Source organism: Artibeus jamaicensis, unplaced genomic scaffold (genome assembly GCF_021234435.1).
Source record: "Artibeus jamaicensis isolate MK-2021 breed Jamaican fruit bat unplaced genomic scaffold, CSHL_Jam_final contig_465, whole genome shotgun sequence".
Lineage (NCBI taxonomy): Eukaryota > Metazoa > Chordata > Mammalia > Chiroptera > Phyllostomidae > Artibeus > Artibeus jamaicensis.
The window spans coordinates 9,765,493-9,780,984 of NW_026521843.1; the positions used below are offsets into that span (position 1 = coordinate 9,765,493).

At 34.6% G+C, this 15,492-nt stretch overlaps 1 protein-coding gene across 6 annotated transcripts in view; it reads right to left on the reverse strand.

Annotated features, from left to right (window-relative positions):
- The window catches only part of PUM2 (pumilio RNA binding family member 2), an 89,575-nt gene that overhangs the window by 48,889 nt on the left and 25,194 nt on the right, over positions 1 to 15,492 (reverse strand). For all 6 annotated transcript variants that reach the window (XM_037151815.2, XM_037151814.2, XM_037151813.2 and 3 more), the window contains 5 exons: positions 11,354 to 11,462; positions 6,791 to 6,978; positions 6,054 to 6,223; positions 2,964 to 3,234; positions 2,623 to 2,716 (listed from right to left, as the gene is read on the reverse strand). In XM_037151815.2, the coding sequence (XP_037007710.2) occupies positions 2,623 to 2,716; positions 2,964 to 3,234; positions 6,054 to 6,223; positions 6,791 to 6,978; positions 11,354 to 11,462 (832 nt within the window). The remainder of the gene's footprint in view (positions 1 to 2,622; positions 2,717 to 2,963; positions 3,235 to 6,053; positions 6,224 to 6,790; positions 6,979 to 11,353; positions 11,463 to 15,492) is intronic.

Sequence of the window (15,492 nt, forward strand, 5' to 3'; positions counted from 1 at the left end):
TTTAATGTTCTACTCATACCACTGCAAAACCTAAAAGCCGTAACATAATTTTTTAGTAGTCTATATTTCATTATTAAAAAAGACTGCTTGAAAAAATGCAATACGATTGGAGCATATACAGTTAAAGTAGAAAGCCAAAGTCCCTATGTAACTTTTACTGACAGTTGGTATAAACTTCTAAAAATTTTTTAAATTTTAAAAATGATTTTAATACAGCTCTCTCCATACTTACATTATAAAGCAGATATGAAGTAAGGTTTCAAATATGAGAAAAACAAGAAATTAGTTTGACCTAATGGATATATATTGAAACTTCTGCCCCCAAAATGGAGAAACACGTATATTAAGCTCACAGATTCACTCAGAAATATTTACAATGTATCAGACACCAAATAACATGCTTGTGTGTATACACATAAATATACAGATACATACTTGTATGTTTGCATGCATATATACATGTGTTTGCACCTGTATTTACATATGCATGTATGTAAAAATATATATCCTTCTAAAACTTTAAAAGCATATACACACACACTCTTTTACACTTTTTATATTCTAGGCTATCACAGCATTTTAACTGTAACTTTTTTCACTTGGCAACTGACCAGATCTATCCAGTGAGTTTGCTATGTCCATCACAGTTCCCTATGTCTGTCTATTCAAGTTCATTCTTTTTAATGGCTGCAGAGTATGCATTCTACTGTTTAGAAAGAACAGGATTCCACCAGTTTAGTAGAGGTATATATATTTGGGTGGTTCACAGTCTTTTGCCAAAAAAGATGCTGCTATGATTCTTTTAGTATACAGGTCTCTGCATTATCATCATATCCTCAGGAAAATTCACTTAAATATAAAAATATATGTAAATTCTTGATTCACATTTCCAGATCATCAGAAAAGTTGTACCAATTTATACTGTCTAGAGTAGGAGAATCTACTCATGCTCTCACCAAAACATCAAATTTTTGAACAGCTGTCAGTCAAGAGAAGTAAAATGAAGTTTTACGCAAGAATAATTCAATTAGAAAATATCATTCATAAAATTAAATATACGCAAATTCAGTGGTTTCACAGATACCTATTTGAAGATATAATAAAAAATAGAAGGCCATTTAAAATGACAGCAAAAGATAAAACATGTAAGAACTTATCAACAGGCAAATGTACATGAGAAAAAATTTAAAGCATGCATAAATAACACAGCAGACGTGGACAAATGTAAATGTATACATGTCCTGGATAAGAATATTTAATGTCATAAAGATGTTGATTTTGCCCTAAGTTAATTTACAATTTTAACCTGAGCCCTGAATTGTGTGGCTCAGTGAGCTGGGTATTGTCTGCAAACCAAAAGATCTCAGGTTCAATTCCCAGACAGGGCACCTGCCTAGGTTGTAGGCCATATCCACATGGGAAAAGCAACCTATGTTTCTCTTGCACATGGATATTTCTCTCCCTTCCCCCCCGCCCCCAAAAATAAATAAAATCTTAAAAAATATAAAACAGAATTTTTAACCTGATCTTCTGGAAGTAAAATAAGTGAACTTAAAGCTCATAAGAACAAACAAAAAATTTAAAACTCCCAAGAGTAAGAACAGTAATGACTGTTCTAGCCTGCCACATATTAAAACATACCACAAAGCCTCCAGAAATAGAAAGTGCACTGGCCCACGAACAGACGAAAATCAGCACATTTCTAAGAAGGAGAGGGAAGGGCTAAGTACAGGGATAAAGGAGGCTGAGGGGAAAGAGAAAAGTAGCAGGCCCAGCACACATGCTGCTAGCAGAAGTCATCTAGAAACGTGTGGTTATCTTTGATTAAAACCAAAAATAAAATTTGGGTCCTAGGAAGCCTAGTGGAGAACAATACAAAGTTAATGGAAAAGAACCAACATAGCATATCCGCCCCCCACCCCTTCCAGAGATCTGATGTCAGAGTATCACACTTTTTGAACTAGGAAATAAATCAAGGTTAGCCAAAATCGGATGGGCAGAAAAGTGGTCACGTGAACCTACACATGTGATAAAATGATGTAAAACTATACAAGCACATTTATCAATGTCACATTCCTGGTTCTGATACAGAACTACAACTGTGTAAGGTATAGCTGCGGAACCTTTGTTCTCTTTGCAACTTAAAAACCCCAACATAGACAACACATACTTGACCTCTAGCAGGTCACAAATGTGTCCTTGTAATAATTCACATTAAAGACTAAAGGTCAAAAACCTTAATGAACAAAAAAAAATTTTTTAACATTTCCTTGGGATTTCTATTTTTAAACCATTTCGAAAATAAATATTCTGATTTGATAATGGACACACATAACTACATTTTAATTTTCAAGTGTTTGACTCAACTTCACATCATGAAAAAAAAACTTACGTGCTGACAGCTTTCACTGAGTCAGATCATTACACAAGTAATAATCAGAAACAGTTCTTCTCTACTAAATCTTTACTCCTGTCATATAATCTATTCATCTTTGATCTTGATGAGATGTTTCAAAAAGTAATGAAACAACACCATTCGGTAAAAGAAAAACAAAACACCTAAACAGGTTAACACAGAATTTTCTCTTGGGGTAATCGAAATGCTAACTCATAAAGACTCACCTATGTGTGGCTGCTGAGCCGCGGCTAATGCATACTGCTGCTGTTGGGCTGCAGTTAACTGCTGAACTGTTAGTGCATTAGTCCTTTGAAAGAGCTATTGGGGAAAATATTTAATACAAACATTAGTGCCAAAGTATTACAAAAATATTCTATTTTAGAAATATTTAGAAAACTGGAAATAGAATATTTTAAACCTTATTTGAATCACCTTCTCAACTACAAGAACATTTTACTTAATAAAACACTAGGTGTTCAAAAACACTCCTATCGATGCCTCACAGAACTCCAGGCTACACCACTACAGTTAAGAGGAGCTTCTTTAAAGGAGGGGCCTGCTTTACCTGCTGCTGGGAATTGTAGTCAAAAAGGCCTACAGTAGCTCCAGAAGAGTCCATTGGTACCTGATTACCAGGATAGTCAAACTGTAAGGAATCCAGACCAACTTGTTCCATGGCATCCAGATTCTGAGTTTCAGGATTTGAAAATTCTTCAACAAGTGGTTTATTAACTGCAGGATTAGGAAGAGGCCCCAGTCCTTCTGGGGGATTAGTACTGGGGCCCAGGCGTTCAACTACTTCAGTTGGAGAGGCTTGACGACTTCCTGGAGTACGACTGTATAAAGAAAACAGAAAGGTATTATAAGTAAAACGAGTCACGTGTTGAAAGGAGAAATGAGGAAGATCAGAAACAACAGATGGCTATAGAAGACAGAGCAAATTAGGCATAACCATTTCCCTTCACAGTATTGTTTTGTGTCTAATATAAATTCTTCTCAAGAATTAACATGGTTTCATTTTTAAAAATTATTAATGAATATTACCCCAATTTGAATGGCATAAAGATGTAACTTAATTTTACAGGTATGGAAATTAGCCAATACCACAACTTAAGAGCCCAGACTACCTAAAAACTGTTTTTCTCAAACCACAGACAAAATGAACAGTAGGTACGAACAGCAAAAACTGACAGACCAGGGAAAGTCTGATCCACCCACTCCTGTCCTGCCCACCACCAGCAGCACGTAATTTTGCCGTAATATCTCGTTAATAACATTTCAGAAACAAACTGGCTGCAGAGGATCCCATGGCCTTCATGACTTCAGGGCACAGGACGTAGAACACAACAGAAAAAGGGAATTGAACTAAGACCAAGGGGGACTCTTAACTCTGAGGATGATTCTGAGCAAATCATTTCATCATCCAGGCTTCAGTTTCCTTACTGAAGAGACTAAAGAGATGACATCGTGGTTCCAAATAACAGGGACAACAACAATGAAAACAACCTGTGTGTGAAAACCCTGTATGATATTGTCATCTTTGTAACACTACCCTGTTCTAATTTAATCAAATAAGAAATGAAAATTATAATATTTATTAAAATATATATCTACTGACTAGCCTCCTTATAATTTTCAAAAAAGAAAAAAAGAATTACCACTAGACTAAATATTAAGCAATGACTCCTAAAAAAAAAATCCCTTGTGGCCTAAACTTTATTTTTACCTTATTTCTAGACATAATTCTCATTTATACTGTTTTCTTCTACAGAAATATTTTATATAAGATCCTTCCCTCACAAGATTAAGTTTTATTTTGAGGAACCATGAGTTCACAGTATGTTCACATGTAAGTTCATTAAATAAATGGCAATAGCTGTTTTCTCTGGCTTTCAATGCCGCTTGTTACACCTATGTAGCTCTGCCCCCACCTTCAGGTACTTTATATTGGGATAAATTTTCTAACACAGAACATTTGACTATGGAATTATAAGAGTTATTTCAAAGATACTTAGGTGAATTCACACATTTTATTTAAAAATCAACCACTGTACATCCATTAGAATAAATTTCAAACTCCTTTCCTTTTCAACCATAACTAATTTTCCATGTGAATATTCCAAAGGTTTATCACTCAGAATATATGGGGGAAAATTAAATGGAAAGAATGTTCTTTAAAACCAGCCAATTAAAAAAAAAAAAAAAAAAAAAGACAGCCTGCTATAGTTATTTCATTCCTTTCAGTTCGACTCCTCTAATGTATATATTGATGATTGATGAGTTAATATACATGTTAACAATATGCAGCATAGTGACCATATGGCCATAGCTATTAGTTCAAAATGTTTTACACTGTCAAATACAATTGTGTATCAAAAATAATTCATAAACCATTTAAATATATACTCCAAACTTAATAGAATAAAATTAAAATGCTAATAATGTAAAGTTCATATTAATATGAGAAAGTATAGCCTTCTGTACAAAACAACTCTAATGTAGCAAAAAGTAGAGGATCCAACACGAAAGTCACTATGCTACCAGTGGTGCTCTTTTCTTGCTATAGTTAATGGTGGATTAACACTTCAATTATAAATGGATACTCTGAAGGGTCTACAATCAACTCAGCTTTAAAAGCCCGCCCTTAACCAAAACTTAGATTAGGTAACAGCAGAAGGGCAAAATCAAGATAAGGTTCTAAAACAAATTCACTAGCGTTAATTTTCTTTCTTGTCAAAAGAGGTTTACTGGTTTGGGATGCTTTTGTGCACTTAGAAAAAATATGAACGACACTTTTTAAGAGCCACTGTTACTCTGCTTTTGGTAATTAAAGGCAATGCATATAAAAGCGTATCACCCATTAGGTACCTATATTGAGTTAACAGATTCCATGGTTCACAAAATCCCCAAGAAATGGCTCATTTTGAGGTACAGGTTCCAAAGCATCTGACTGCTGAACTATAAAGTACAGGAAATCAGTATGAAGAAACAACTCCATAATATTTAGACAGAGGTGCACTGCTTAATCTAAGACCAAAGGCTAGAAGAAAATACCATAAAGAGGCAACTAAAAAGCTACAACTTGCATAATTCTGAGGTTAAATCTAAAAGTTTGAAGTCTCTAATACGTTTCCCACCTCCCAATTTCAAGAATGTTAAGTATCAGCAAAAACTCATATATCCTAAAATCCTAAAAGCAAATTAATTGTTTCCTCATTCCTAAGATTAAGAGTTAAATGGGGGTTAGGAGATACAATACAGGGATAAAAAGAGGAAACTCCACAGAAAGGTGCTCAAGAGCAATCCCAAGAAGTCTTCCAGGGAAAACCACTCTTAAGGTTCACTAGATTTTAGCAGGGAAGAAAAAGTTAAAATCGAGACTACCATATTAGCAGGAAGGTAACAGCAGCTTCTAACATTACTCCTTCAATGCAATGCATTATTTGAGAGAATGTTTTGAAGAATTATTTTTTAAAAACAATGGCTCATAATCATTAAGTAATATTTCATATAAAAAGTAATCTTTCTCCAAATTAACACAAGGTACCAAGGGAAATAAACCAAAACTGAAAAAATGTCTACATCAGTCACATCAACTAATAGCAATAATTCCTAAAGAAATATGCTTTTCTTCTTGAGAAAGTTAAAATCTTACTTAAAATCTTTGCAATCGGCATCCATTCCATTTGGCAAACCTCTGCCATTTATTTTAGAATCATCATCATCTCCTTGTTTAAGATCTCTGTTTTGGTCCTCCTCAAATGGAGAAGCCTTGCCTTTTTGATCTCCTTTCTCAGGTCCATCTGTTTCAGCATCTCTAGTGCCCTGAGGAAAAAGAATCTGTTTGATTCTGAGTATGTAACAGAACACACCAAAAAAGGCACCATAAGGTGACCTAAAACTACACTATGGTGCATGTAAACAATAAAAGCATTGAACCTTACTTTAATTTTGTAGTCAACTAATTTATCAAAGGCCAAAATTTGACTACAAACCAATGATTTATAACAGAAGGGCTAAGGCAACCTTAACTATAGCGGTGCAGGAAAAGCAATTAACACCACAAATGAGATTAAAATGCTATTTAATGCATGTATGGTTTTGTTTAGTTACTTTCAGATTAAGCCCCATCACAAATAAGCAATTTTAATCCTGCAAATTATGTACCGTAATTAGTATAGTTCAATTTTTGTAACATGGTTAAGAATATGCATATTTCCAGTGGTTCTACTGTTCCACATATTTCAAGAAGTGGCCAAGAGAAGACAATAAGAGCACTATCAGCTACACAATTTCCTTTAGCTCAAGAAGGGCCAGAAAAATAAACTGATTTAAAGATCACCAAATAACCACTGAGCAATTACTAAACATTTCTGTATTCAAAATACTTACAAAAGTTCCCTTCCTAAATCGAGAATCCAATTTATCGGCAGGAGAAGAACTCAGCACATATTCTACCATGCTCACGCCAAGGCCTCCACTTTCTGACCGCGGAGACAGTATTGCATTTACTTCACTGTTTCCATGAAAACCCTGTCCAGATCTTCTCTGTACCATAATAGGCTGGGACATCGAATGGTCTGTTTGGAAGAAAGAATGTAATTACATATTTGTACTTTTAACCAAATGTCACTTACACAAATTAATATACTAAAGTAAGAAAATAAGTATACTGTTTTATTTTTAATGTTATTATAGACTTTATAAAAAGCACTTTATTCTGTTGAGATTCACTGGCCTGGGTACATGTCTTGATAAGCCATACATAAAGAGCCATCTGGTAAAGAACAGGTAAAAGCCTGGTTAAAAAAAAAAAAGTCAACCAAAAAGGTCAATGAAGAAACATTAATTTGAAAGCTCAGTTACCCACAAATATCTTATTTAAAAAACAAAGGTTTTTCAGCCCTGGTCGGGTGACCTGGATGATCGAAGCTTCCTCCTGTACACCAAAAGGTTGCAGGTTCAATGCCTGGGGTCAGAGCACACACCTAAGTTGCCAGTTAGAGCCCAGGTCAGGGTGCGTACAGGAGGCAACTGATCAATGTTTCTCTCTCACATGGATGTTTCTCTCTCTCCCTCCCTTCCTCTCTTTCTAAAGATTAATAAACATGTCTTTCTGTGAAGATTTAAAAAAAAATTAACATTCTTCAAACTGATGGTTGCCAGACGGAGGGGGCCAGGTGGAATGGGTGGAAAGGGTATAAAGATTAAGACGTACAAATTGCCAGTTGTAAAAGCCATGGGGATGTAAAATACAGCATGGGGAATACAGTCAATAATAATGTAGTAAGTACATATGGTGTCAGGTGGGTAATGGTTCATTGGAGTGATCACTTTGTAAGTTATACAAATGTCGAATATTATATTGTATGTCAACTATAACTGAAAAATAAGTTCTTTTGGTGATTCCTGACATTTCAAAATAAAAACCTTCAGAGATGAATTCCAGAATGAAGCACCTCCTCCTAAATTGGCGGAAGCGCTTCTCAAGCTCACAGCTGTGTCCTGACAGATGCAGCACACACGCTCTCCTGCTATAAACGCAAACATTGAGTTTGAAAAAAACTAGTTACAACATAGAATTTTCTATTCTTGGTGTAAAAACTGAGTATCACCTAAAGAATATTTGAAAATATCCCTTGCATTGTAGCTTACAAGTCCTCCATTTATTTTTGTTCAACAAAAAATTATTCATCTGGTACAAGTACCTTTTCTATACAGTTCTGTGACAGAAGAAAAGGCAGTATTTAAGATCTGAGAGTAAATGTAATATAAATATAATAAAACATTTGAGGCAACAGTCATACAGATTTGCCAATAAAAAGGTTTTTTTTTTTTAAGGAACCAACAGGCTGTCTGCTACTTCTGACTTTTTTGTGAACATGTTCAATACCCAATATTAGATCTAGTCCTCAAAGGCCTGAACTATATCCATCATACAGTTACTATCATTTTATTAACTATAATAGCTTTAAAATGATTGCTACTTTCATTAAACCATAGTAAAACATTCCTATTTCAGTATCTTTATGCATGAGAGAATAGTCATTATTTTTTATTTGCTCATTCACCTACTTATTCACCCAGTTCAAATACTGATTTACTGTCTCTAATATGCAAGAATATGAAGACAGTCCCTGCCCTCAAAAGACTATAGGTTTAATAGAAGGGAGTCATAATAGAGTAAAAGCGCTTCAATAAAAACAGTCCAATGTATTTTAAGAATAAAACAGCCCTGGCCAGTGTGGCTCAGTCGGCTGGAGCTCCCGTAAACCCTAAGGTCATAAGCTGGATTCTGGGTCAGGACCCATGCCTAGGTTGCCAGTCTGACTGGTTTGGGAGCACACGAGAAGCAACTGATCCATTATTTCTCTCTCTCTAAAACGAATAAGCATGTTCTCCAATGAAGATTATTTTTTAAAAAAGAACAGAATAAAGGGGTATCAATCCCTCCCAGTTTTAAGAGTGAATCCCAAAGAAAAGGTCAAGAGTTAAGTGGGAAAAAAAAAACAAAAACAAAACCAAAACTGGTGAAGCTGAGGGTGCAAAGAGCATTTCAGTAAGAAACAAGCATGTTCAAAGACCTGGAGGTGCCAGAAGAAAATGAAATTAACAATCACAAGTAGTTCAGTTTGGCTGAGAAAGAAAATATGTATATGATTAGTTTCCTGTAGTAATGGAAAGAAATCTTAGAACAACGATTCCTTTAAAACAGGAATGTGTTACGCATATTTGTACATGCTTGGCAATCAATGTTCAGTAAATAAAGTAATTCATTTCTCATGTCTCCTAGTAAAAGCTAATATTCACTTCTAACTTTTATCCATACAACAAAAAAAGTTGAGGGAGAGAGTCGGTTAAGGAATTAAGTAAAATTATAAATTTGACATTAAAAAGAAATCACAGGGAATATATGTTGTGCTCAAGATGTTCTGCTCTAGAATGATTTAAAAGTTAATTCTAGTAAGTGAAGTAATCATTAAACCCCCAACACAAAAATCAAAACACGTCTATCTACCAAATTTTCAAGCATGTGACTTTGTTTACAAGCAAAATAAGTGCCTTTTTTAGGAAAATGTATCTTGATCTAAATAACTGAAAATTCTAAATAAAAAGTTCAATCTAATACATGATAATTAAAATCCAGAAAAAATTCCCTGTGGGCAAAGATCCTATCTCATTTATTTCTATTTCAGAATATATCACCATATTGGTTGAACTCAAAGAAAACTCCCATTATTTTAAGGAAATTTTAGTCTAAATTAGTGGTTACCAAAGCTTTCAATCTTGTTGGGTTTTAAATGTGAAGAGTATTAATTGCCTGAGAACACACTCATGGTTGCCAGGGAGGAGGGGACTGAGGAGCTGGCTGAAAAAGGTAAAGGGACAAAGAACTACAAACTGACAGTCACAAATGGTCCTGGGATTAGACTCCAGCACAGGGAATACAGTCAATAGTACTGAAATATTGGGGGCACCACTTTGTAAAGTAAAAGTGCATGACTGTCTAGCCACAATGCTGTAACACCTGAAACTAAAATGCAAACCACCACCACCACCAAAGAGCCCCAGGTCGGTGTGGCTCAGTTGGTTGGAGTGCTGTCCTGTCAACTGAAAGGTCGCAGTTTGATTCCTAGTCAGGACACATGCCTAGGCTGTGAGCTCATCCCGACTGGGGCTTGTACCAGAGACAACCACCATATTTTGTTGTGTACAATGTGTACTTTTTTTTTGCCCAAATTCTTGTGAGAAAAATAAGGATGTGCATTATACAAGGGTAGTACCTAAAATACCCTGTATCTATCTGTTCTTGTGTTTTGTAATTATGTTATATAAAATTTCTTATACCATAATATGTTCAAAAATAAATGCTAAGATTCCATTAGAATACATAAAAACAAGTATCTTAATACAAATAAATAAAAAACGGAATTGAAAAAAAAAAAAAACATTTTCCCCCCTAAAAGTTTGGGGCAAAAACATGGGTGCGCATTATACATGGGAATGCATTATATACAGCAAAATACAGTAATTCATGTTTCTCTCTTGCATTAATGTTTCTTTCCCTCTCTCTCAAATCAATAAGCATGTCCTCGGGTGAGGATTAAAAAAAGGGATAAGAACAAAAAAAATACAGCATTAATGGCTAATATTTTCTAGCATTTCCTAACTTTTGGGCAATATTTTAGTTTCCTTTAAAAGTACAAAGGACATTCAAATCTTTTAATGTATCCTAATGATTTAGAGAATAAGGAACCACCTGGTTATTTATACTCACAATGTATAGTTGATTTGATAATTATCAACCACAAATTTGTTTTTATGTTACTTTGGTTGTTTTCTATAGCTTTAGCGACAAGCTGCATTAAAAACTCAGTTATAAAAAGAGAAAAGTTATCGGTAAAATACGTGTTGATAGTTTCATGCGTATCTCTCTCAAATTTCCCTGATCAGAAACATTTAAAAGTATAATCAGTATTATTTTAAGAATATAAATATGCTCTTTAACTTATCAATAAATATTGTCACTCCTGTGAATTACACTTTTTACATACCAGTTCCTTTCCTCTTAAAAGTTTCTTTCACCTAAGTCTCTTTCTACTACTCACCGATACCAAAGTATTCGAAGTCTGCTCCCTTTTCTGGGGATTCAACTTCAGTGAGGACGTTTATGTCCTTTCTGGGTGTGGCTCATGCCTAATGAACCTAGACTGAACTACAACTAGGTAAGTCAGTCACTGTCCTGTAACAATTTAAATTTAAAATTTCTATGGTTAATGTGTTCTCTTTTTTAATGGAAATTCAGAATTTTCTAATCAGTTTTCACTTCAAATAAAAACTTAATAAAATCTTATTGTGACAAGTACTTCTAATCGAAATTTTTCTAACTATTGTCTGGGAGTATGCAGGGGTTTTAATACATTCACAATTCTCACACATACACCAAAAACTTACGAGAAGTTCCCCAAGCAGTCTCTCTCCATTCATCATCCCCAAGAAATATGCCTTTTTGTCCATCTTTTGTTGAATCATCAGGTTCCCAAAACTTTTTGGTAGGCAAAAGCTATTTGGGAGGAGAAAAATATTACATTTAAATTTTATTCTAATTACAAAGAACTAATATACTGAGAAAAGCAAACTTACCACCAATATGTTCAAGTTAGTTTCAATGCTAATAAAAATTTGGAGTAACCTAATACCTAATTTGTGTCAATAAGAAAATAACTTCCTACTTACTGGCTCTAATAATCCTAGATCTGAACATTAAATCAAATCAACATCAATTTTTTTCTGATATTCAACATTTTTCAAAATACATACTGGTTGAATGCCACTGATTTTCTTTATAAAATTTTCAAAAGACTTACTAAATTTCTAAGTCAATACAAATACAACAAAAATATTTATATAATGATAAAAATTTTCCTTTACTTCCAAATACTGTTCTTGGATCATCTCCTATCCCACAGCTTCCCGACAGAAAATATATTTTCATTCTTATCTCACTTGATCAATGGCAGTGAACTTCACTACTCTTCCTAGGTCCTGAATACTAATAACCTATCGAATCCAAACCAGGTAGCTATAGATAGTAGAAAAGATATAAAGAAAAGATCCTCAGATACTAGAGATAAGAATCTCAAAGCTCTGTGCTCTATTTACTCTATATTGCACATATACATATCAACATAAAAGTTGTGTTGATAACACCATTCATTGACTACTCAAAATATACATTTGGCCAATTTCAAATGATACTTCTAATATTCATCCAGGTCTTTCCTCTTTACCTTCCCTGACAATCATGAGGTACCTTGGGGATATGTTTATTTGAAAAAGAACAGATGGTTTTCTGATACATGCATTTGACATTTTAAATAAGCATCTGTCAGACTCCCATCCTTCCCAGCCCAGTCTTTCAATATTCTTGACTAAGCCTGTATATACGTCTATTACTACACGCTAAATTATCTGTGTTTCCCTCCTTATGGGCATGGAGACGTTCTCTTCAAAGAATGCAGAAACATATAAATTAACTATAGTAAACAGTTGAATTTGGTCTGAGAGATAAGATTACGTGTGCTGGGGGTTCAAAGAATGAGTGGTAGGTGAGGAAGACAAAGTAAATCATAAACAAATGCACACCTTGAGAAAATGAATAGTGTGTGTGGAACAGGGTGTAAGACAGAGGAATAGATGCAGGAAAGTCAAAGTTGATGCTGGTGGCACCATCTAGGTCACCTTGAAGGCATGCTAAAGAAATTGCACATTACACTGAAGTCAAAGAAAATCAAGGGAGGTTGGCAAGAGTGACAATGTGCTCCAGAAAATAACTCAAGATATAAGTTTTAAGAATAATGTATATACCAGAGGCAAGAGCATCAGTACAGGAAGACACAATATAATAGGGCAAAGATGACAAGAACTGAAATTGTACTCTCAAATAGAACCAAGAAAATAAAATGTATTTGAGAAACATTTAGCCCTGGCTGGTGTAGCTCAGTGGATTGAGCACCAGCCTGTTAAGCAAAGGGTTGCTGGTTTGATTCCCAGTCAGGGCACATGCCTGGGTTGCAGGGGGCATGAAAGGCAACCACACATTGATATTTCTATCCCTCTCTTTCTCCCTCCCTTCCTCTCTCTGTAAAAACAGATAAATAAAATCTTAAAAAAGAGAGAGAGAAACATTTAGAAGAGTCTATAAAATATGAATGTAATTGGGGGAGGGGTGTGATAAAAAGGATAAAACTTCAAAAATTTCAGTAACAAGGTGAATAGTGGGAACTATTAACCCCCAAACAACAACAAAATAGAAGTTGCTTTGAAGAGAATGGGAAAAGTTCAATTTGGGCATGTTTCTAATCTACAGATCTTTTTAAATTTTCATTTTTAAAGGTAACTAACTTCTGCTATTTTTAAAAAAGTTTTTCCATATTCAGATCTTCCTGGGTTATAAATAGTATGTATTTAAAGTTTAGACATTTTTAAACAATAATCTCCTCTAACAAGGATCTCAGTAAAATGTCTCTGTTCCTTCGATTTTTAAAATTCTCACAATAAGTTTCATGCAAATATGGAAACAAAAACAAAGCCAGTAATACTAAAACACTGTACTTAAATATATTTTAATGATTGAACATTTATTCATAGTAAAACCCAAGTTAATCCCATAAAAATACTGTATAAACTATTTCGAGAAGAGGAAAATGGCAAATAGACAATAAAGAAATGCTTTTATCCCACACTTCATGAAGAAAAATGTTACGGTATCAGTAAGAATGTAAGGAATAAAAAATATAGTAGTAACAATTTCACAGAAGCATTTACCACAGCACAGAAGTGGCTAAAACAAATTAATCTTGTGAGGTGTTAGGTACTGTAAAATCTCTTTAAGAAGACTATCAAAGTCCTTTGGAATAAGGTTCCGAGGAGTACCTCAGTCATGGAACAATGCTTTAAAACACAAACTGCACAGCCACGGGAAAAATCTACATCGAGTACCAACCTGGTGTGTCCCCTCATTGCCAAACACTGCTATGAACAGCTCTTGGTTTTGCAAATATTTCTCAGTTATCACACATAGCAAAATAATTTAGTAGTTAATAAAATTAATACTTCTAGGAAAGGCATTACCAACATTCTAGAAATAGCTTTCTATGACAATTTAGACACTGACTTCAAACACTTTTAGAGAAACTACTAGCTGATGACCAAGAATAAGTTAAAAGGACTCAGTATAGAGAAAGGGAACTATTCAGGATAAAACAGTTTAAAAAGATTAAATGGTACACTGATTGAACTGCAATAAAAATAGATATTTGCCCCTGGAGACTGTTTTACTGTAGTAGAAATGGGGAACTACATTACAGAAAACAAGGAGTAAGAGATCTTGAAGATCTGTAAAATACATTATCCCATACTACTTTGTACTAGTTCCATAATTCACAAAAACTCTAAACCAAAGTCAGAGAACTCATTATTTTTTGTCAACCCACTCCTCTGTGCTTTCAACTCAGGAATGACAGGGTGGCATACAAATTCATTCCCCCGTGATCCATCATTTTATCAGTTCTTTTCTTCAAGAAGCTTGCCCTCTCCATCTCCAAAGAATCAGTCAAAAAACCCCAGTATACTTTTTCAAAATAAATACATTCCTGCTAGAGTCTATACTATGAGGTACACTCAAACATCAGATTTTTCTACTACAATTTGTTATATAAAATGAACAGACCAACCAAATTAACATGATTATAAGGATTATAGGACTTAAATGTTTATGTCTACATTACGTGTTTTAAATGAAGGTGCTCATAAAACATGCAATCTAGGACAGTTTTGAGACAGGTGATTTAAAAAAGAAATCCTCACTTGAGTACATGCTTATTGACTTTAGAGAGAGGTGAAGGGAGGAAGGGAGAGAGAGGGAAACATCAATTGGTTGCCTCTGCACATGCCCTGACTGCAAAATGAACCCCAACCAAGGCATGTGGCCCATGACCTTTCAGTTTATGGCCACTGCTCTAATGGATTGAGTCATACAGGCCAGGGCAGTAGGGAGGTGTTGTTATTAACTATGCCATTTTAAAAAGTTATGTATCACCCTGGCTGGTGTGGCTCAGCGGACTGAGTGCCAGCCTGTGAACGGGAAGGTCACAGGTTTAATTCCCAGTCAGGGCACGTATCTGGGTTGTGGGCCAGGTTCCCCAGTTGGGGGTGTGTGAGAGGCAACTGACTGATGTTTCTCTCATACATGTTTCTCTTCCCCTTCCCCTCTCTCTAAAAATAAATAATTAAAATCTTTAAAAAATATTGTTTCAGAAAACAAAGGAGCAACATTATAATACTAAGCTACAAAAAATGCTCCCATAATAAAATACACTAACTCAGTGATTTAAATTCTGGGTTCCCTAAAGAATTTCAAGTACAGGCCTCTTTCCCCTTATTTAAAAAATAAACAGGAACTTAGTATATATATAATGTGTGTGTGTGTATATGAAAGTAATAGCTATGTGCCTCTGCAGTATAATCTAAAAACACTATATAGATTAGCTTTACTCTTTTTAAACCACATGACTTAAAGCAAATGAGTAGGT